Source organism: Ambystoma mexicanum, chromosome 6p (genome assembly GCF_040938575.1).
Source record: "Ambystoma mexicanum isolate Mex_15411 chromosome 6p, UKY_AmexF1_1, whole genome shotgun sequence".
Classification (NCBI taxonomy): Eukaryota; Metazoa; Chordata; class Amphibia; order Caudata; family Ambystomatidae; genus Ambystoma; species Ambystoma mexicanum.
In genome coordinates this window covers 1,422,342,594-1,422,366,661 of record NC_090935.1, presented here as the reverse complement: position 1 = coordinate 1,422,366,661, position 24,068 = coordinate 1,422,342,594, and the positions used below count along the sequence as shown (strand labels likewise).

Here is a 24,068-nt window from a genome sequence, read left to right as displayed (position 1 = left end):
GCTTTGGCAAACTTATCCATTGCGCCAGTCCCCAACCCCCCCGCCTGCGCCTGTAGTCATGTTTGTCATATGAGAGACTAGGAGCAGGGGGGTGGCGGGGAGGTGTAGTCCACAGGAAGGCAGCACCCACTGAACAGGTCCGTACTACTGGGTAAGACCACACAGCACTCCCAAGGTAAGGGCCCCCAGCCGATCGAAGTATTTAGCTCCCTAAACTGAACAGCGCAGACCTTTATGATTTGCATCACATGGGGAGGCGCCGTATTCAATGAGGTCTTGCGAGGTGAAATTCTTCATGGCAGCAGGGGTTAAGGTAGGCGGACCACAGACCAGGATTGTACCACCGGGCAGGATCACTTCGTACTCGCAAGATAACAGACCACAGCTCCACCTCGGCACCAGCTGCCTCCACGACTTGCACAGTCCAGTCTCAGTCTCTCTCGGGGCCAACTGAGAATGCCAGTCAAGGCCCTGACACGAAGGCGATGCCACCCAAAAGGTGGAAGTAAGAGGTTGAGGGCAGCTGGACGCCGAGGGGTCATTGGGAAGTGGGGGCCCCCAGCTGATCAAGGTATGTAGTTCTCCACACAGAGCAACAAGGGCCGTTATTTGAGTCACCCGGGGGAAGCCCGGGAAGGAGCTGTATTCCCTGAGGTCCTGCAAGGTGAACTTCCCTGCGTTGGCAGGGGTTAAATTGGGCAGCCCTGCTCCGGTGTCATTGCACCACCGGCCCACGGTGGTAGGCCGAATCAGGCTGGGCGATGCGTGTGGCGTCCCGCCCCAGGGCAGGGTTGGGCTATCACTGGTGCAGCACTCCTGGCCATACACAGGGAGACCACAAACACCTAGAGATACGTTAGCAGCAGGGGCTCACCTCTGCCCCTGGTGGATCACGGCTCCACTGCGCAGCTCACAGCCTCGGTGTAGGGCTCGACAGGCAGAAGGCCCCGTCAGCTGATTGGGAAACCCACCGGTTACAACATTTATGAGCGGCGCCGGCACTGCTCAGCCTCTAAGGGGTTCCAGAACGGGTTGTGGAACCGCTGCAGATGGACGATGTCGGTGCTGACGTGCGGAGCACACAGGCTAGGCAGCCATCTTCCTCGGCTGCTCAACAGTGCCCCCCCCCCCACCCCAAGACTCCTTTTAGTGCACAGGGCTCCAACTCTTAGAATAGGCCTGATCTACCCAAAAGGTGTAGTAGCTATGGCTGAGCAGCCAGGCTCATCTTAGTAGAGAGAAGGGCTGTAGTAGAGTACAAATACTTTTGAGCACAGATAATCAAGAAGGCACTTGCACCCTTGAAGTTATATATAAATATAATTATTTATTAAACATACCAGGCAGTGTTAAGTTCATTTTTCTATTAAGGTAAGAGATACTTGGATACATACATACAGTAAGGTTTTTGTAGTTGTAACTTAATTCAATGGTAAACCACAAGGTGGAATGCAGGTAAGTGAAAGTTTCTTTAGGTTAGCAAAAGTATTTATCAACCAATAATCATACACTGATTATACTGGTAAGTAACTTAACTTGTTACACACTTGTAGAATAGTTGAAAGTAATTCAAGGTAACTGAAGAACTTTCAAATCACTGGTTCAAGGAAGAATGAATCAGGACCAACACAGAGCAGATAAGACTTGCATTTAGATGCCTTAGGCTTTAGCAGTCCATCCCTATCTAGGTTTGAGAGTCTGAGTCAGATTGGGTGGCAAAAATAACTAAGGCACAGGCTGTAGAAAGTAGAGAGTTCAAGAAGACGACTTGTAGCGAGTAAATACGAAGACAACTTTCTGTAGGTGCACAGGCATTAGGCCTGGGCAAATGCGTATGGCCAAACTCACAAACCTGCGAATTAGCACTCCAGCAACACAGTAGCAGCAAAGCCACTCTAGGTAAGTTCTACCAAGAGACTCACAGTACCTTTAGCATCCAGAAGACATTGCAGCACAAAGCTTCCATGATGCACCAGCACGTCCGGTCACCGGATTCTTGGTCAGGCAAACTGCAGGAACACTGGATTGATCTTCGCAGCAGCAGTCGAGTGGAGGCTCTCAGCAAAGGATTATTTGGGGTCCTGAGGTTTTGTCGCTGTTTTCAAAGCACCAGTGAAGACCGGTTACAGCCCAGGCTATTCAGCTTGCTCTCAGCCCAGCCTTTGGATGAGGGGAATTCAAGGAGCTGAATCTTGCCCTCTGGAGGTTCAAAAGGATTCCGCAAACGTTTTGGGAGGATTCAATCTTCGGATGCACTGGCCACAGGTCCTAGGCTATTGGTGATTTGCAGCCGGTGAAAGTCACAGCTCGTCGTGGGATGGCTGGAAATGCAGGTTGGCTTCAGACAGGTTGGTTCCATCAATCAAAGTTTTTTCGGATAAAATCCATAAACCACAGCACAAATAATGCAACAATGCATAATATCAGACAAAATTTATAAAATTGTTGTATTGACAATATGTAAATAGCGACAACAATACAAACATTGAAAATGTAATTGATCATTCAACAAGTGTTTGCTTCTGTTCCATGTCTTGCTTAAGAATTCCAAGCACCCCCATGCAACAGCAATTGATTCAGCGCCTAATAGAAAAATCAAAGCCGGTCGATACTGATTTAAATTGCCATTTCTCAGTAAAGGGGAAATGGTCTTCTTTCTAATATCTTCATAAAATGGGCACAATAGGACAAAATGCAACAAATCTTTTTCCGCACTACAACCTGGACAACCCACAGACTGCTCCTGGCCCAACTAGTTCTTTGTGTTATCTCTGAGCCATAAAAGATCAAAGTGGGCCATGGTCAATGTCTGGAGTCTATGTTTTTGTTACTATGCAATAAACACAGTTGAATTGTATCTGGTTGTGCGAGTAGCATATGTTTTCTATTTGAAGCGATTAGAAGCCAGATGTTTCCCAATTTCGACAGAACAAGAGTACAGAACACCTGCACTTGTTGGACTCAGCTATAGATAGTAATACATCTGGGCAGTGCAGACTTGGGGCATTCAGCTGTGATATAGTTTAAAATGAAGATCAGCCATGGTATTTTTCGCCAAGAAGATCCCCTCATTAAGCCTTTAATAGTCTGGCTCTTGGATTGGACCACAGTGTTAGCCAGTGCAAGAGTGGTGCCATGTACCAATCATCTATGAGAGTAATACCCATCTCTGTTTACACAGCATAATTTGAGGCAGAACAAGGGAGGCCCAATATTTGTTTTTAGGAAGTTAATCTCGGTTACCTCAATACAGGTTATTTTTTCGTTACCCCAAAGTGCCGCACTATAATTAGTTGTGGATATTTCTTGAACTCTGTAGACTTCCACAATTAGGTTGATTGGTTGGCCCTGGCACATGGTCCTGAAGCGTGAAATGCCCCCTAAAGTTAGTTTCATTTTCATACCCTGTTTCTGTATATGAGACAACCCTCTCCAATTTACAGTAAAGCAAATGTCCAGGTAATCAAATGTAGGCACCCGTGGAACGATTGCGCCATTACTTGACATGTTATGCATTTTGATCTGGTTACCTCCCCATCGAGAACATGCTATCACTGCCGATTTACTGGTGTTTACTGTTAGCTTCAGATCCAACATGAAGTCAGAGTGAACATCCATCAACGGCTGTAGAGCTTTTGGGGTGCTGGCGATTTTTGTTGTCTGCGTACGCCATGACAGGCAGGGATTTGGCACTCACCCTAAGGAAATCTGCCTTCGATTCCACTGGTGCTCTGTTTAGACCATTAATGTACAAAGCAAATACAGGGGCTATGACAACCTTGTCCCACTCCTGAGGCTATTGCAAAGTAGCCCGCACATTGCCCATGATCCCCAAAGCGAACACACGCTCTAGTGTCCTCATGGATGATTTGCAGTACTTTTAACAACTCGGCCAGGCGGCCCATGGACCCGAGCATCTGCCATAACTTGGCCCTGTCCACTCTGTCGAAGGTTCTGCTCGAGTCCATGAATGCCAAATAGATCGGTTCGCCCCTTACAAAGATGGAGGATGCCCCAAACAAATATACATTGAGTGCTTGTTCTCGGGTGCTCAAACCTGGCCTAAAGCTATATTGGGTTTCTGAGAGAATTTGACTGATGTATCCATTCCTCTAGGTGTTGCAAGTCAACACGTCCAAAGACCTTGAAGAAGGTGTCTAACAAAGAAATGTGCCTATAAGCTAGGGGGCTGCCATGATCCCCTTTTTAAATATAGGGAATATGATGACACTGACGATTGTGGATATACGCCTGACACCAAATAAGAGTTAAAACAAATAGTCAGCAATGGAACCCACATTTCTAGTTCCTCCTTAAATCTGCGGGAACTGCTTCTGGGCTTGGTTTACGATTTTGCGATTGCTGTTTGACTGCAGTTTCCACCTCCTTCAAAGTCAGAAGCAGTGTAGATCACTGATCACCGCCCTCTTATCTGGCTACCTGGCCCTTGAACAAAAACGTAAAATGGACTGATCGGGTTTTAGCACACAGATAGTTTTCCCTATGTGTCTTTGCCCACACAATCCCAGAATTAGTGTCCTTATTGGAAGCGGACAAAAACAATTCTTCCGATGCTGCATTCTCCAACTGGGTTCTCCTGGTTTCCACTGACTTTTTGTAACTTGCCCTGATGATATCTCCCCTAGTACTGTACTTGCTACGTTAAGGCCCCTTCAATATGCTCTGTGCAGTCCTGCATGGGTCATCAAACCAGCTAATTGTATTTTATTTGCTGGTTTTGAAGTCCCGTTGAAATAAATCTGTCAGGGACCTACAAAGTTTTTCTGAGGTGAGCATAATTTGGTGTGGCTCAGTATCATGACCAAGAATACTTGTAATATGATCAAAGTTCATATTCACTGCATTGTGTTGCACCAGTTTGGGGTCCAACGTTGCCCATCTTATCCTACGTTTACAATGTGGATTAATTTTGCATAAGTCTAGTTGTGGGTGAGCAACAGTGGTGGAATCGTGATGTTTCTGTCTTAGAACCAGCTTCAGATTAAAATGATCACTGGCAATTTCATCCACAACCGCAAATTCCACAATTAAATGCCAGTGTTGGAAGTGCATACAAAAATAATCAATTGTTGAGGTGCCCTGGGTGCTTGCAAATGTGATCTTGCCTGGTACATCAGAGAGCACACGTCCATTCAGGTAGCGGAATCCCCACTCCATGAACCACGTGTTTAACTGCAAGCCCCTTGAACACATCCTATAATCGGACCTCTGCGGGCGAGCAATACCATATGCAAAATCTTCTCCCACATCTGTCAGGTCTATGGGGATCCAGTTACCTAATTTCACGTTAAAGTCCTCTCCCAAAACCACCACCGTATGCTCACTCACCAAGTTTAGTAGTGTGGACTCACACATGTCTTATTACCACTGTCCGATTTCACCAGTCTAAGGGAGGAAATCGTCCGGATCGGAGCTTCCCATCGCTTGAAAAAGAGGGCTGGAGCAGCAGCGGTCACTCAGTTGGCTCTGGCAGCATCTGGAGATAGCTGCAGATGTTCTCTTCGGAATGGATCTTCCAGTGGTCGACACTGCTTCAGCATCAAGACCCTCACCATTTATGCAGGAACCCAGTCATTCACAGGCATGCTGTCAGTCAAACTTGGGGTGGGGGCTGTCCTTTCAGGACAGTCAGTCTCCCAGTTAGAACTGGATCTAAGCAGGCACACTGGAGGACAAAGACATGGAGTGTCGGCAGTAAGAAGGCCCAACATCAAGTGAAAATCTTGTTGCATGGCCATTTTAGGGCATTAGTCACGTTTATTTATTTATTTATTCACATTTGTTGAGCGCACAGCAGACCGAAGGCATCGTGGCGCTTGTTACAGTGTTGCTTATACTTAGTTACATACGATTCAGGTCCGTCGGTGTTACATTGGACGACATTCTTTTTTTTTTTCCATACATCCATACATACATTGAGAGACAGGTAACTGGGAGCGCATAGTTGAAGAGGGCAGTTTTGAGTTTTTTGCTGAAGGAGAAGAGAGATGTTTCAGCTCTGAGGTCAGCGGGGAGGGAATTCCACAGCTTAGGTGCGAGGAAGGGGAAGCCTATACCTCCTGCCTTAGTCCTATTGATGCGAGGGATCGTTAGTTGGTTAGTATATTGTAGTCTGGTTGGTATGGTGGATTGAGGTCTACATAAGGTATCAGATAGGCATGAGGGTGCTGAGAGGTTAATACATTTATGGGTGGTCATGAGAATTTTGAAGGAGATGCAGTCCTTGACTGGGAGCTGGGGAGCTGGTGAGCTGTCTTCCTGGCTTGTGTGATGTGGTCCCTTTTCGGTATGCTGAGGGCTGCTCCAAGAGCGTTGTTTTGAGTTGTTTGGAGCCTAGATAGGTTTTTTTTGGAGGTGCCGGCTAAGAGCGTATTACAGTGATCTAGTTTGGCTCCTATGGTTGCTCTGGCGATGGAGAGGCAGTTATCCTTAGTTAGGAATGGTTTTATTGCATTGATGAGTTTAGTACTCAGTGCGGAGGCCGAGACTTTGGCGCCGACTTGTTTGTCCATAGATAGGGTAGCGTCTATGTGAACCTCCAATGTTCTGACTGAAGATAATACTGGGATGATGCAGTTATCCATGTTGAAATTGAGGTACAGAGGGTTGAGGTTGGAGAGTGTGGATTTCTGGCCTAGAATGAGGATTTCAGTCTTGTCCCCGTTCAGGCAGAGGCCGTTAGTAGCCATCCATGCTTGTATGGTGGATTAGATTTGCTGTAGGGTAGTGGCGTCTTGATGATAATGCCCCGTCAGGGGAAGGAGAACCTGAGTGTCATCAGCGTAATTTGTGTATATGATCCCAAGTTCGTCCAGTTTATCAAAGAGAGGCTTGGTAAAAAGATTATAGAGCGTAGGGGCAGTACATGAACCTTGTGGGACACCGCAGTGGATGATGGAAGGTGCTGCATGAGCTGTGTTAGAGAACACTTTCATAGCTCTGCCCTCTAGGAAATAGGTCACCCATGATGCTGCGTCCGTGGAGAAGTGCGCTGCATGCATAAGATGACTGGTAAGTGTGATGAGATCTACCAGATCAAACGCTGCTGAAAGGTCAAGAAGGATGAGGAGAGTGGGCTTGCCTTTGTCCAGGATGTTAGTGATTTCGTTTTTTAGGTCTAGAAGGACGGTTTCGGTTCCGTGCTCCTTGCAGAACCCAGATTGTCTTTTTCCTCGGATCGCGTTTGATTCAATGTATAGTTGAATCTGTTTGTGGGCGGCCTTGTCTAGTATTTTCAGGAGGAATGGAACTGTTATGGGTCGGTAGTTATTGGGGTTAGCAGGGTCTAGCGTTGATTTTTTTAAAAGAGGGCGCACCCACGCCTCTAAGGCTGCTGGGACTATGCCGTTTTGAATGAAGCATTGATGAATGCTGTGAGAAGAGGGGCGAGCGGTTCTGCGCGGTCCTTGATTATTTTTGGGGGGCACACATCACCCTTACATTGTGAAGGTTTGAGGTGTCTGAGGATGTCAACGGCATCGGTTTCTGAGATTTCGGTGAATGAGAATTTGGACATGTTGCTTGTTTTTACATTAGGTTGTGTCTGTACATGAGGGCTTTGCTTAGGTAAGGTTTTGTAGTGGTGAGATATCTTATTTTGGAGGAGGTTTATTTTTGCAAGCATGGCCGATTGTATGCCTGTGCACCATGCTTCTTCTTTGACGATCTCATCAGGGCATGTGGGTGGTACAGTTAATTCAGTTCTTTAGAGTGGGAGTTGGCAGCGGAGATAAGGTGGTTGTAGGCTTCAGATTTGGCAATGAAGATGGCGTCTTTGTATTTTTTGGCTTTGGATTTGAAGTTATCTTTTGTGGTGTCACAAGGATTGCACTGCCAGTTTTTGAGCGCCTGGCGTTTGTCTATGAGCAGTCTCTGGAGTTCCTCTGTGAACCAGGAATTGGAGTGGAAGGATTTTTTCTCTTTTTTGTTTTCCAGTGGGGCAACGGTGTTAACAGCCATAGTAATGGTGTCTTTGAATATTTCTGCAAGGATGTTAGGGTCCGAGGAGAACGGGGCGCTAGGCATGGCAGATTGAGGTGTGCGCTGACATTGTCCACAGTGAGTTTTTTGGCACTTCTGGCTAAGGTCGCCGGTGCTGTGGTAGGGACTTTAGTGCATATTGAGACTGGGATGTCGAATTGGAGATAGTTGTGGTCTGTCCAAGGGAGGCTTATATTGGAAGTGATGGCTGTGTTACAATTATAGTCTATGATCCAATCTAGGATGTGTCCTTTTGTGTGAGTAGGCGATGTGATTTTTTGTGAGAAGCCTAAGTCGTGCAGGTCTTTGGCTAGAGAGATAGCAGTTTTGTCCTTGGGGTCGTTGAATCCTAGGTTTAGGTCTCCTATAAGTAGTGATTTAGTGGATTTCTTAATATTGTTTCCTAGGAGGTGATTGACTTGACCTATGAAACTGGCGGTGGGGCCAGGTGGGCGGTATATGGTATGAATATTTATTGTACTTTTTGGCGAGAGTGCTAGTTTGACTGAGAGGATGTCAACATTTCGTTCCTCTTGGTGGGGTATGGTTCTGATAGAAAGTGTTTTTGTAAATAGGAGCTACCCCCCCTCCTGATTTGGCGATCCCGTCTTGTCTAAGGATGGCATACCCTTGTAGTAAGGCTAGCGTGATGGCTGGGCTGGATGCTTCGTTAAGCCAGGTCTCTGTGATAGCGAGTATGTCTAGGTCTTGGGTGGTTATTAAGTCAATAACTTCTAGAGCATGGGCATTGAGAGAGCGTACATTGATTAAAGCGCACTTGTATAGCGTGGGGCACAGGTTCTTTAGAGGTATAGTGGGAGGGTCTGACTTGGGTGTGGCGGTACGTTTAGTAGCCATATGCAGTAAATCCGAATGTGCACACTAGAAAAACCACGAACATTGTAAAAATATAATTTGCATCTACCAGATTTTCTTTAGGCAGTGTGATGAGTCTGCCGATGCCATCACTCCTTTTCCTGGGATAGCCTCTCCCCATCTGCAGCTGTTACCTAATCCGGACCCTGGGGGTGGCTATATGATGAAAGACCACATGGGAGAGGTGACCCTTGGGGGAAGGATGGGAAATCTTGGGAAGAAACCACATACACACACCTCACCCCCCCCCCATTCCCCTTTAGGTATGTTCCCTCTATCCTCCATGCCATAATGGCATATTGTCATTACTCCCTTCACCCACCCATGGAAGCTACTAAGAATACCTTTCCATGTCATGTATATAGGCCACCAAGAACTGACTTCTCTTTCCATGAATGTAAAAGTGCTGTGATGAGAAAGCTGAGTGTAGCAATGAAGATCGATAAGGACCAGAAGCACTAGCTACGCTCTAGTGGTTGTAAGCGCAATAATTAGTGCTGGGACATTTAAAACACTGAACCAGCTGACAGGAGGGAGACACTGGCTCGTACAATCTCATCCTCTCGGTGCTGGCTGAGGGACCACTGTGCTGCCAAGAAGACCGTGGAGCCAACCGGTTCACTGAGAAGGCCAAGGAGAAAGAGGTGCGGGAGTCGGTCCACCACAAGGATGCCACGAGAGGAAGAGGAAGGGAAGACTTACTGGAATTTGTGGGTACTGGAGAGTAGCATCAATGCTGCTCAAACATGGAGAAGTGCATAGAAGACAAATGGGAGCCTCAAGGGGCACAGAAGCAACAAAGCGAGGTCGGTGAGCCCGGAGAGAAGGAACGGGATGCCGAAAAGCTGCTGCATGCTTATCACGGTAGAACCAAAGCACTCCATAGAGAACCGGTGAGTCTACAAGAGAGAAGTTGAGACACCAGGGCACTTCAGCAACTCTACCAAAGATAATAAGAATAAATGAAGCTTATTAGACAGAATGCAAGAGTCAATATTTCCCAAAAAAAATAATGGAAGAAATACAAGATTTTGGCAAGTGTGTCAAGTGAAGCACATGATAAAGCCCTGGCAGGAGGGTATACCAGGCAAAGTCAAGTTGGCAAGTGTGTAAAGTAGATCACAAGAGGAAGTCCTTAAATGAGGAAACATCTGGTATAGCAAAGGACCGTGTTGGAATTACATTGAAGAGGAGAAGAAACCTGGCAAGGGAAAACACCAGGTATCTGAAGCAATTAAGACTAACAGACAAGTTGTTTAACATACAAACTATTTCTTTTTGCTGAACAAGGAAGTCTAAGGAAGGCTCCTACCATTAGGCACTTAGACCTCTATAAGAGGAAAACCTGGGGAAGGGAACAATTCCCTGGATCTGTAAAAAGTATCCAATTGGGAACTTTTGTATGAGAATGACAACTTTCCTTTTGAACTCTAACTTTTCTTTGTACACATTTCAAGGCCAAGACATTATCCTTAGCACCTTAGAAATGTATAGAATGAGAGGGACAGGACAGAACTTTGGACACAGGATATTTGGCTTTGGACATCTTGATATCAGACAGACCCTTAGGTTTGGATTAAGTAGGGAAAATACCTCTTCGAATAGGGCGAGCAAGGCATTTTCCAACCCCCTTTTTCTTTTAAATAAAAGTCTATAGCTAAAACTATGACCTCTGTATCTGCGTCTCATTCCTGGCTCCTCACAGCACCCATAAAAGTAACCAAAAATCCCAAGTGAAAAAGATAGGGTGAAACAAAAGTATCCCCATTGCACTGCATTGTAAGATGCTGTGTGCAAGGTTAAAACATTACAAAAGTGTAAAAGTTAAAAGGGAAACAGTTTCCCAGTACGGACAGTCTGATGAACTGATCAGTTTTCCCAAAACAAATGAGCAAAAGGCAGGGGGAAGTGAAGCTCCTCTCAAAAAGTCAGAACAGGTTAAAAAACACAAAAAGATTGGGATCCAGAGAAACAATGTTAATGTTAAAGGTATTTGTACCGCGCACCGTCACCAACGGAATTGGTCCCCAAGCGGATCTGCAAACAGGAAGGCGGGGTGGGTTAGACGGGTGAAGAGGGAATAGGAAAGCGGGAAAGGTGGTGTGATGTTTGCAACTCCAGTTCGGTTTTCACCATGCGCTGAGCTTGGGTGTGAATATAGGATCGACATGAGTGCTCGTGTGCTGTTGGTGCGATTTGTGCGTTTGTTGTTGCGGTGTGGTGAAGAGCATGTGGTTTGCTTAGCGAGAAGGTGGTTGTGTGGAGTTGTGTGAGTTAAGTATGCAGAAATTTGAGCTTTGGGCTAGTGGGTTATATGTCTCTTAGTCCTTATAATTTTTGTTCTATGTATCCTGTTGTCCTATGGGTAGGCATATTCCTTCTCTTTCTTTCCTGTCCGTCTAAATGTTAGGAGTGATGGCATGGCAAGTTCCCAGCTGTGTTCTTTTCGACCTTAGTGTACCAGGTTGGGCGTGCATTGTCCTCCACTCTAGTATTGGTGCTGTACTTTTACAATCACCCGCTGCCTTCCCATCTATTTCCTGCTGGTGGCCCATTGCTGCCTGTGCATACTTTGTGGGCCAAGGTGTTATTGATATATCATGATCGTTCTTTGGTATGGTTCTAGCTTATCTATCTTTCAACAGGTAAATTGATATGCCATAATTGGTTCTTCCCCAACTTCTGTTGAAGGGCGACAGCTTAGGGGATAGGGAGGATCGGATTCCTCTCTCAGCATTGTTTCAGCTGTGTATATGCCCCCTTAGGGATTCTTTCTAGTTATGGGGTGAAGAGACAAGATTTGAGGAGTGGAGGGAAAGTTCTATGGAGGGAAAGTTGCCAAAAGAGAAATCTTTCCAAATAGTGACAACTTCCAATGTTTGGGTGGCCGCCCAATGTTTAAAAGGATGCATGGTTGTGGCCGAGTACATTCTCAGCTTTCAATACTCCTATATGCCAGGAAAGGCTGCTTTCCTCTCAGACTTCTATGGGACACTTTCTTTTTGCTTGGACTCCTGACCTAACTTTGTGGAGGCAAGAAAAGTCTTCTGCTTTACTTCCCGTGTCTCTTCACTCATTCTTATGGGGAAACCTATCAGCCCATAAGACTATCCGTTCTGAAAGACTATCTCTCTCTTTATGGATTTGTTGTATTTTTACAACTGCATAAATCACCCTAAAGTGCAATGCAGTTAGGCTATTTTCTATTTTTATAACTTTCTTTTATGGCTTTTTGGTTACATTTACAATGTGTCCAGGATGGGCTGGCTGGTGGCAGTGGATGTTCTACCATGTGTTCAGCTTTTTATTTGTGCGCTTCACATTTACCGCAAATGGCTACTAAGAATGGCTATTATTCTAAAATGGCCTGGCCACACGATTTCTGCCTGTCCTTTGGCCATACTGTTCCTTGGCCTTCTTACTCTCTTGGATATGGAATTGCTATATATGGGAAGCCCTTTACTGCTGCTTTTCTGAGCAAAGTGGCGGTTTGTGTGTGAGCCCGGATGTGGGGGAGAGGGCTGTCTGGTCTGAGTCCACATACAGTCCCTGAATGGCTGTTGCTGGGCAAATGTTGTGGTTAGTGGCTATCCAGGATTTGATAGCCGTTACCAGTTTCACTTGTGCCAATCCTTACCTTTGATGGATGAGGGCGAGTACCCAGTCCAGATCCTGCATAAAAGGAGGGCTCCTTCAACCCTTTGACAAATTATAGTTGCAGCCAAGACCCCTACGAAGTAGTGCAGCCTGCCAACGACCCAAGGACCACCAATGCAGCTGACCAGCATTGCCTCCAGCTAGGTCCCAGTGAAGCCCTGCTCTTCTGATATCAAGACCTCCCTTGTCTGAGCTTCGACCCTTTGACCGGTGGTAATAACCAGCCTCGACCCCTGCTCAAGGATCCATGCCTGCTGAGGCTTCAAAAGTGTCCCTGCACCAAACTGTGGACTAACTAGCTCTATCCTGCACTACCTTGCTGCAGCTGTTGCCGTTCTGAGTGCATCCTTGGAACTTAGGGAATCTTTAACCTGCACCACAAGACACCTGCTCCTGCGTTTTCAGCCTTCTAGTCCCAACATAAGTTGTGCCGAGCCTACTGCTTTGTTCGCCAACCAAACATCGCCAATTGTTGCCCAACTGGTTGAGTAGTGTTGAATACTGTTTTATTTGCTCCCTGGAGATTACCGGATATCGCCTGGACCGCCAAAGTCTTCTTCCTTCTGTGGCAAGGATCGCCAGCTGACCAGTGTCTAGAACCATAATACGGGTTCTGTTGCAGACAAACTAAATTCTGCCTCTGAAAATATACACCTGCAACCCCTGGCCTCCATTGACCAGACCTAACACAGACAGAAGTACGTGGTCCGTACAGATCCCAGAACCTCTGAAGTGGTCTCTGGGAAAATCAGAGTAAGGGGGGGTACGTTAACAAACCGGTTTCTTTTCCCCCTGCCCTGCATAGAGTTACTTGGGCATACATTCCTGGCCCCATCACTCCCTTGCCAAACACACATCAGTGGTTGTCTATTGAAGGATCCCCCCACCCCAGCCACCTAAAGCCATCTCTAGTCCGGTGGGATAGAGAGAGATACATTAACTTTTCTGAACTTTTGGAACTCTGAATCACAACCACTAGCATCATCCAATCCAACAGGAAACCTATCCGAACAGGATAACTTTTGGAACTGGTGACTCTCAGGGCTGGGCTTACTAAGTGTTAAGGATCTTTTCTAGAGTTGCTCTCATGTGGTCGTACTGTGTTTTTCTGAAGCTTACTACTTACCTGTATTGCACTGGTTTTGGATCAAATACTTTTCTATCTTTCCACTGACTTTACAACATACAGTTATTGAAAGTATTGCGGATATCTCTGCTAAAGTGAGGTTAAGTGTTGGGGTTCCTCCTATAAACACCCTCACCCACTCCCAAGGGTGAATGTATGTTAAAGTAGTTGTGCGACAAGATTTACCTAGAGGTTTCACTGCTTAGTAAGGATAAATCATTGTATATTTGTGTACTTTTCTGTCTAACTGGAATTGCCTAGCATTTTGGTGCTGGACTGCACGTGTGGGTGGGACCAGACAGATTTGCAATTGGATATTTCTCTTCTGTGAAGAGTGCAGTGAGCTAAAATGTGGTTGTATACTCTCCTGAGTGGAATACATTCCATAAAACAGGGTATTTCACCCATGTTTGTTCTCGGTACAGGGGCTCCTACACTGCCTTGTATTTTTTTAATTATTGGAGTGCTGTGTGCGAGCCTCATTGTAGACCTAGACCACTGTCACACCCCTCCTGAGACCAAGCCTTTCCGCTCCACTACCTACTTTCATTTGGGGGGGCTCCATGTAATAAAGCCGCTGCGGAAATGGCAGTTTCAAAATAAATCGCAGCAAAAAGGCTGTGGTGTGGCCCCCAAATCCATGTAATTGATGCGGGGGACACCCCGCAACCCCCAGATCCATTATACCACACAAGAGGAGCAGGGGACACCCCAGCAACCCCTGCTCCCCTTGTGCGATATAATGAAAAAACATTATCTGGGTCACACCACAGCCTTTTTGCTGCAATGGTTTGTAAAAACTGCCATTGTTTTGGCGACCATATTGCTGGATACCGATTGGGGTTGGCTAGACCTCCGCTTTTCCTTTTCACCATAATAGGTTGGCCACCCAAGATCCATCTTAACAAATACAAATGCACATATTGCAGTTAAGCCTAGTGCTTGAAGTATTCCTAAACACAACTAGAGGCCTCCACCAGATCCAGATACATTATAGAAACTGTTACCAAATCAATGTACTATGTAAAACTGCATTTAGTTACAGAATAACATTTTTGTAAAAGACTGAAGATGTGGAACCAAAAAATCTAACGTTTTAAGCTCAATTGAATATTAACCTAAATTACTGGTACATTTTAGAGCTCAGTCGAGACCTCTAGTTACAATTTATACCGAACAATAATGAAGTCTTGATCAAAGAGGCCAATGTGCGAAACATGGGCCACATATCAGCAAGCATCTTACTAATGCCTGTTCATTTGTAAACTGATTCGACTTCAAGGTGTTGTGTTTGGTCATAAGTGTTCAAACCATAAGTTTCTTTTAAATTAAAGGTGTTGGAAGCAATATACTGTTTACATTACATTTTATACATTTATACCGCAGGTCGGGGGCATACGGGCGCTGAGCTGAAAGTAGGGGTCATAAATATGGGACAAACATTAAAGGCAGCAGGCCCAAAACGTTCAGGAGCAAATATGGTTATCTAAACAGATACGTATTCAGTTACTTTTAAACAAGTCCAATGATTAGGTTTCTCTCAAGTAAGGTGGAATAGCGTTCCAGGCTCTCGGTGCTGCAGTTAAGAAGGCACTCCCATTGACATAAGCTTGGATCTTGGCACCACCAGCAAATTAGTGTCATTAGATCCTAGTACTCTCAAAACATGTTTCTTTTTTAGTGTTTCTGCTAAGCACTACGGGTTACATCCGGGCAGGCATTTATAGGTAATCGGAAGCAAGCTATATGCTATTCTGGCATCAATAGGAAGCCAATGTAATTCTTTTCTTACCTCCGATACGTGATCTCTTCTTTTGAGCCAACTATGGCCCTGACTGTGCTATTATGGGCCACTTGTAGTCTGGCACAGTCTCCTTTAGCTACCCTGACCAGGAGGCTACTGCAGTAGTCGATCTTCGTGCTAACTATGGCTCTTGTTACTGTCTTACAGGTTTTTTTTCCATAAAATATGAACTTATCTGTGAGAACAGTCTTATGTAGTATGCTGATGTAGAGACTAGACGGTTAACTCGGGTTACAGTCTGCTATCTGAAAGCGTGAAGTTTTTGGGCGAAGCTGCTCTACTCTGGCTCCTGTACCCACCACCATCAACGCTGTCTTGTCATTGTTGTTTATAGCATCCAGGCTTTGGATGAGCCCATATACTTTATTACTAGTGTTTGTTTCATCTACATGGGCTCTTGATAGGGGAATAACGCATTGCATGTCATCTGCATAATTGGCAAAGTGTATTCCCCTATCCTCAAGCAATAGAAAGAGTAGAACTATGAAAGTAATATACAAGGATGGTGAGAGGCAGGCATCCTGCGGGACTCCATATTGTAAGTGAACTGGGCTTTACTACAAACCCTTATTCGTCTATTTTCCAAGAAGGATTTCACCCAGCTTGTCACACTGCCAGAACAATCTGCCACTTCCTTTAGTATTTTAACCAGTAGTGCATGGTCCAACAAATCAAGAAGACTGTAAAGATTTAATTTGAGTCCTTTATTTCACATTATGCTACCTTGGCACACAGTAACCTACAAGGTTTAAATCATTATTTTGATATGTCAGAGTTCTAACCCAGAGGTGCAACCTACAGCATGAGCAAGAACGAGCAAAACGACTAGGAAAGTAAATCGGAATCGGCACTTGCCTCCGAAATTCAGGTCAAGAATCTTAAAGCAAAGAGAAAGGGTGTCTCATAGAAGTCTATGGGTGGAAAGCAGGAAAAAGAAAATCTTTCCCAACATTATTTTTCAAATACTAAGCCCAAGAGGTCAAATACTCTTTATTGTTGTTGTTGACCTAGGGATCAAAGACAGTTTTCACTGTGTATTTAAAATGTCTAGTGTTCTTTTCTTCCCACCACTTGTCTGTTTTGTGCTCAGCACCAGGTAGTGGACTTGATAGGTATTGTTCACGATATTCAAGTGTCTGGCTCCCTCACCACCCACACTTGTCACTAAATGTTGTGGACCTATCTTTAGTTACTGTTCCAATGCGCGAGGAGTGTCCCAATTGACTTTACCGTTTTATAATATACCGGGTATATTTATACTAAGTGTGTAACTTACTGAAGTACTTCTTTGACTTGATAGAGGTTTACATGTGTAATATAATAATTGTTTATTTCTTTAGAATATGAGTGTGGTGTTTTTTTCTATGCATGTACATGAACTAACTGTACCAACTTCAACCATCTACCCCTCCAGCTCTGCCACTATACCTCCCTTGAAGAGGGTATTGACTTTCTTTTGGCTTGCTGCTTTTGCCCCACTAATTTGAGGCAGTGAGTACATTTTGAAACTTGTCAATGCTACAACTATCCATTTACAATGTCAATGAATGGATACAAATGTGTGCATGCAGTTGGGATACAATCATACACAAGACATGGTGCACATTCCAGGATAAATTACTACTAGATAAGACAACCTATGTTTCTGCAACTCTTGGTATTCCAAGATTATTCAAATGTAACTGTTAAAGATCCAACAGGCACATCTATGTTAAATAGGGCAGCAAAGTGAGCAGTTTAACTTATAAGCCCTGCATTTAAACAATTACACAGGTCTACGTTCACAAACATGTCACTGCCTATCTCATACAGTCCATCGGCTGCAGCGCCTCCAGAATATGGCAGCCAGAGTAGCTACTCTTTCACCCTATGGTGCCCACATTAGCCCTGTCCTCCACTCTTTGCATTGGCTCGAATTGGCAAAGAGGATTACATTGAAATCCCTTTGTTCGGTTCACTGGGCCTACTATGGCCAAGGTGCAGAGTTTCTACAGGACATATTTCTGCCCTATACTCCGAGTTGGACCCTCTTATCAGGAGTGGACAACCTTGTCGTTATCCCAAAATTCTGGCTGTCACGGGTAGGAGGCTGGGCCTCAGTTGCGGCCGGAAAGCTTCAGAATGACCTCCCTGCTGCTCTTCGGTGCGTTGAGAATCATTTCTCCTTTTGGTGCTCCTTGAAAACGCTTTTATTTTAAGCTGACTGTTTCCTGCCATTTCTGTTACTGTCCTAGAGCCAAGATGCCCTTGGGTGTGCGTGCGCTGTATAAATGATAACATAACATAGGGTTGCCACAAGGGTAAATACGCTGAAAGAGGTTTCTGATACATATTTGCATGTTTTCATCTAAAGTGTCCAACAAAATTACATTGAAATTTGGCCACTCTACTTACCGCACAGCAGCGCAAATTCATCTGGTCGGGCATAGGTTAACACAGCAGCCAAGGCCTCCTTCCAATTCTGTAAATCACACGACTGCACAATCTCCCTCCAATTCTTGGTCACCACAGCAGTTATCAGCTAGATATAGCAATAGAGAAAATGGATAGAATGGGAGTCATTGAAGCGGTTGATTCAAAGACAGATTCAAGACCAAGGCACAGTGATACAGAAGAAAAAACAACGGGTGTTCTTTTAGCCTGATATGCAGGACAAATGTATGATCATGCAAAATTGGAGTTTGGGAGTAAGTCAGAAAAAATCTATAATAAAACCCTAAATATCTCTGAACAAGATACTAGCAGTGTGGGCTCCTGCTAAAAGGTGGTCACTGTAAGGAAAAATTTCATTTTGCTGCTGTGATTCTGGAAATGCATTGGAGGGACAGGGCCTCCATGTCCTTGCCCTGTATGCCTTTTATCATGTGTGTTCTGTGTTATTTTCTGCACAGGAGTCCATGTGGGACTCCTGGCAGTGCAGCTCTTCCTCTTTTTGGTTGTGGTGAACAGACCCCTGGGATACCCTTAGGGCACCCATGGGTGGGGGTAAAATCCTGTACCCCGAGTGTATGTTTTTGGGCACCTCTGAGTGCCCATAGAGCAGAGTATTGGCTGGTGGCAGCTCCATGCTGAATTTGACAGGTGCTCGGATTATCCTCCATTTTGGGATACCCAGGCTCTGTCATTGGAATCAGTTGATTCCGGATAGGCGACAAGATGGCCCCTGTGGTCTCTTCCCTTCTATTACCCGTTACCTTGTTTTCCCAAAGTCCTGGGAAGCCCTGACTCTGTCCCTTCCCCCTGACTGGCTGTTGGTGGAAGTTCCATATACGGTATTGTGGGAAAGTCCAGGCCAGATTGTCTGGAGCCTTCCCAATGACTGTTGTGGGTACGCCCTTGGGCTGGGACCTGGATGAATGGAGTGTGTGACGAATACGCATTTCATGTTATGGGCGTTTGGTTTCTGGTGTGGGGCAAAGAATTAGACCGCCCTGCCCGAAACTGGTATGAATGCAGTGTGGTGTGCTGAAAGGGCGGGTGCTTGCCCGAATCCACATTCCGTGTTGCGAGTGTCTGGATGGAAGTGAATGGCCTTAATGCACAGTAAGATCGATTGCCTGCCTGCCTACCTGCCTGCCTGAATGCCCTTCTGAATGAATGGTTGGCTGAGTGTGACCCAGCAGAGTGAATGAGAGACCGAACAGTATCTGGGGACCTCTCACTGATGGAAATCGTTCAGAAGCTGAAGTCGAAACTTGATGCTTACTCTCGAAGCCGAGCAAGAAGAAGAAGCATTGCTGCTGCTTAAGATCTGTGGATCCTGCCTTAAAGGGAGATCACTCAAGAAGGATCTGTCAGTTGTTGAACTCTGCTAAACCAGGTACACTGGGGTAGTAGAACATTTGCAGAGGGGAATAAGACTGTCCTAAACAATATATGGACTGGGCTTGTCAATATCTTATTTACAGGTTGCCCAGTTGGGCGGGCGGGGGGGAAAAATCGATCCTTATACAGAACTGTGTCTTTGGTAGGGACCCAGTATTCTACCAATTGTTTAACCAACTTGTTTTCCTCCCAAGTCTATGGTTGATACCTTTTGCTATTTTATTTGTATGCCATTTGAAACTGTAAGCAGTTGGTGCATTTTAATGGAGTCAAAGAGTAATTGTGGTACCACGTAGAAATTGAACATTTATCATTATAGTATTACCGGAGCACAAAGTGTGTTATTGTCTGTGTATATAACTTGAACCTTATTTATATAAAGAAATGTTGTATCACTAACAGTGTGCGGCCATTCCTTTGTGGGGGCTTGGGGACTACACTGTACTTAAGAACCAGCCCGCATTACCTCGATTGCTCGTCCATTGCTACCGTAATAGAGATTCTTGGCTGGGGTGCTCTGTGCTTCCAACTCTGCCATATAGAAGACAGGAATACAGATAACGCCGCCTCCAGTCTTTACAGCCACTTTCTTCCGAAATAGTTCTATGGGATACCCTTTCTTTATGCTTTGTTTTCAACTACTGATCTGACTTTTGTGGAGGTAAGTAAAGCCTTCTGCTTTACTTCCCTTGTCTATCAGCTTATTCATATATAGTGAAACCAATCAGTCCCTAAGACTATCAGTACTGAAAGATTGTCACTTTTTATAGATTTCTTGTATTGTTACAACTGCACACATCAACCTAAAGTGAAGTGCAGTTTGGATCATTCTAAAACTTTTTCTGTAATGGATTTTTGGTTATATTTACAATGTGCCTACGATGGGCTGGTGGCAGCAGATATTTTTCTACCACATTTTTACTTCCTACTTGTGCACTTTGCATTTGCCGCAATTGGCTACTAAAGGTGGCTAGCACTCCAACAAGGCTGTGCCATTAGACTTGCCTGTCCTTTGGTTATATTGTTCTTTGGAATTCTTCCAACCGTCTCAGGTCTGGAGTGGCCATATATGGGTAGCCCTTCCCCAGGGAAATCTGCTGCTTTCCATGGCAAAGTGTTGGTGTATGTGGGTGTGTGTGAGCTTGGATGTGGGGGCTGCGAATGGCGGGTCCTTGTATACACATCCTGGTGCCTGAATGTCTGTTGCTGAGCAGGTATTGTGGTCAGTGGCGATCCATAATTGGATCGCCACTGCCAGTTTGAATGGTGCAGATCCTAAACACTGGTATGTTTGGGCGAGCTTGCAGTCCAAATCTTGGATAAAAAGGCAGACTCCTGCAGCAGTTTGACAGATCATCGTTGGAGCCTAGAGCCCTATGAAGAAGTGCACCCTGCTTATGACTTAAGATGGGTTTCTCACATCAGGAGGCCACCCTAGTTCTAGTGAACTGGGAACTCTGGGAGTTTAGCCAAACCCAATAAGCGTGGAGAGTGGTCAAGTCTCAGGAGAAGCAAGTGGGGTCAGGGGTGCACAAGGAGTTCACACAGTGAAGTACACACTAATTCTACTTAGAAAGGCAAGTACAAAATACTACATTTATTGTAGGTACACTAGGAAAAAGAATCAAACAGGCAATAACACATAACAATCTAAATAAAAAAAGCCTATACAGTGTCACCTTTTGGTTATAACAATGCACACAAGGCATCTATGTACCTGTAAAGGAAGGGAAGTAGGTTAGACATTCGATAACCAGCCCACAAGAACAGGAGCCCTCACTTTATCAGTCCAACCATGGGGCCTTGTGCCCAAAAGTTCTAAGTTTTTAGGAGAGGGGAAAAAGTTGAGAAATGTTCCTGTGGGGGATGAACAAGGTTCTAGAAGACTTCTCAGGACTTTTACAGCCAAGTAAAGAGCTGTTACTATCTTTTAGAACAGCTTTTTAAATAAACATTTAAAAAGCAATGGCAGGAACAAGTTACCTACCAGTAACTGTTGTTCTCCAGCATGAGGCTGGGAATCCTCAGTACATTTAAATCAGTTTAGCTTTAAGCTAAAAACTGCATGTCTCCTCTATAACCTACCAGTGTCACTTTGGGTCATACTGCCTGTTAGGGGAGGGTTCCTAAAGTCCATTTGAGGTTAGACATCATAAAATTATCCCAATGGTATACAGGTCCCCAACTCTTAGTATCAGTCTGTGCTACTCATGGGCATGGGTAGAGTGTCAGAGCAGTCAGGCTTATCATACAAGGAAAATGTGAGCTGTAGGTAAGTACACTGAACATAGTTATCACAGCAGATCAAAGAAACACTTACACCAATAAATATATATTAAAATATATATCCAAAAGTTGAACGGCAAGAGAAACGCTGTTCCAGCAAGTGGCACTCCCGTGTTGCTGAATGCCAAAATCCAAAAGCGCCAGGAACAAAGAAGTTAAATACTGCCAAGGTTGATGAATCTCACAACCTTTATTTTCACAATACAAATAGCAGTTTAAAATAACATTCTCCCAGTGTAAATACTGCCAGCAGGTAGACTGGCGCGTTTCGCCATGAGATAGTGGCTTGTTCACAGTGACTCCACCTCCCAAACGTTTAAAACGCCACAATAGTGAACACTGAAAAAGTGACTTTCGCTGCAGCTTTACATAAAAGCAGCCATGATGAATAGGGATGTCAACTGTTATAAAATGTGTGGCATTGCAATCACAACACTTATGCCCCTCCCATTTACCCATAGGGGTTAATTACCCCCCCTCATTTCTTATAGATGCTTCTTCAAATGTGATGGGCATATAAACAATTCTATAATAGGATGTAGACATGCCTCACATATAAGAGTGCCCATTGCCTCAGTACGTCTGTATGTAACCATTGCAACATCCAAAGATTGTTGGTTCACAAAAGGTGCATGATAAATGGGTCATGTCCCACGCTCCAGGTATTCAAGCATAATGCATATTTCAGATGAACAGAAATAATTCGCAGTTCTGTAGTTGATCGACTAAAGTTCTTAGTGCAGTCATGATGCTTTATATTTAAGATGACACTGTACTACTGTCCTTTTGAAAAGAAATTAAAAGGACGAAGAAAGGGTTCGACTATTAATCTGCTCCAACAATAAAGTGCATGGTGCATTGTTATAAAAACATGTAAACATTATGACAATTTCATTTTTAGTCTGAAATAGGTGTATGTTGTAATGGAGATGGCTTTTCACTTAGATTACAAGAGAGTGCAAGTACACCTGGCCATTTCTCACTCTACCCAAGTACACCTGGCCATTTCTCACTCTACCATCTATACATGCAATATGCAAAGTGCATAGTGCTTCCATACATAACTATGTAAACATTTCAACGATGCAATAGTCAATCTATTAAAGTGCATTGTGCATTAACACCACAGAAATCAGTAAAGTGCATCATGCATCCCAGTATAAGCAAGTCAACATATCTATGACTCAAAAAAAAACAAACAAGACACCTGGTCTTCATACAATAAAAGCGCTCTGGGCATTCCATCTGCGGATAGGAGCAATGCCACAAATAGATTGTAACTGCACAGGGTGGAAGTTACAATGCTAGCGGGCAAGAAGAGTTATATATGCCTAAAGCTTACATAAGGTAAGAGGAAAGGCCATAGATTCTTATGATCACAGGCAGACAAAATCATATGTTGACTGAGAAATCGCATACCATAATGTATGTATTCATTGCCAAGAATTCCCTGACTGTTTGTAATTTAATAATAATAAGAACATGCAATCTGCAGATTATTTCAGTGGTATGAATAAAATATACAACCTGCAATGGGTGTAATCAACCAACCCTTCCCCACAGAAAAAATTGGGGTTGGGCAAACCAACAGTTAAAGAATGAGAAAAAAACAACTCAAAATCCATAATCTACCAGGGAAAAACCGAATCAGAGCCAAGTATTTGACCGGATGTTTGTATGGGGCGTATTCAGAAATTGGAAGAAATAATGAAAAATAGGGGGAAAGAACTATAATATACACACTCTGAACGAGAATCTGATGAATAACACACACAAACACAGAATAGGAACATAAAACAAGACGTAATATGCCTGAGGTTTTTCATTGCATCCTAAAAGAAGATGATTGCATACTTTCAATTATTTCATTGTGGACATCTTATCTACCAACAATGTGGAACTGACATATCTCATTGTCGGGGGTCCACTTACTTTCATCATCAAACCCCCAAGAATGTATACAGTTCATCCACATTGTGACCGACAGGGTTTTTACTTTCAAAATCTAAAATAGATCTCGTTTCTTCCTGTCTGAGTAGAAGTTCAGTGTCTCCACCTCTGGGTCCAATTTCTACCTTGTATATGCCAAAGAATGTCAAACCTTTGGGATCACCTCCATGTAGTTCAGAAAAGTGTTTGGCCATCGGGTAAGCACAGTCCTTATTCTTGATGGCTCTGACATGTTCAATACTGACTTTAAGTTCGCATTTTGTGCTTCCAACATACCAATTAAGGCACGGACAAGTTAGAATATAGACAAATTCCGATTTGCATGTAATTTTGCCCTTGATGTAAACAGAATGTCTCCAAATGGGATGTGTGTAGGAATTACAGTTCTGGGCATATTTACAGCAGATATTACATCTTGTGCATTTGAAAAAGCTATATATATATATATATATATATATATATATATATATATATATATATATATATATATATATATATATATATATATATAATGTTTCAAAATGCTTAGATAATTAAACCAAC

General features: G+C 44.2%; 1 protein-coding gene across 15 annotated transcripts in view; it reads right to left on the bottom strand.

Moving 5' to 3' along the window:
- SEC31A (SEC31 homolog A, COPII coat complex component) overlaps nucleotides 1–24,068 on the bottom strand; it is a 998,112-nt gene that overhangs the window by 271,764 nt on the left and 702,280 nt on the right. For all 15 annotated transcript variants that reach the window (XM_069626136.1, XM_069626132.1, XM_069626133.1 and 12 more), the window contains one exon: nucleotides 17,859–17,985. In XM_069626136.1, the coding sequence (XP_069482237.1) occupies nucleotides 17,859–17,985 (127 nt within the window). The remainder of the gene's footprint in view (nucleotides 1–17,858; nucleotides 17,986–24,068) is intronic.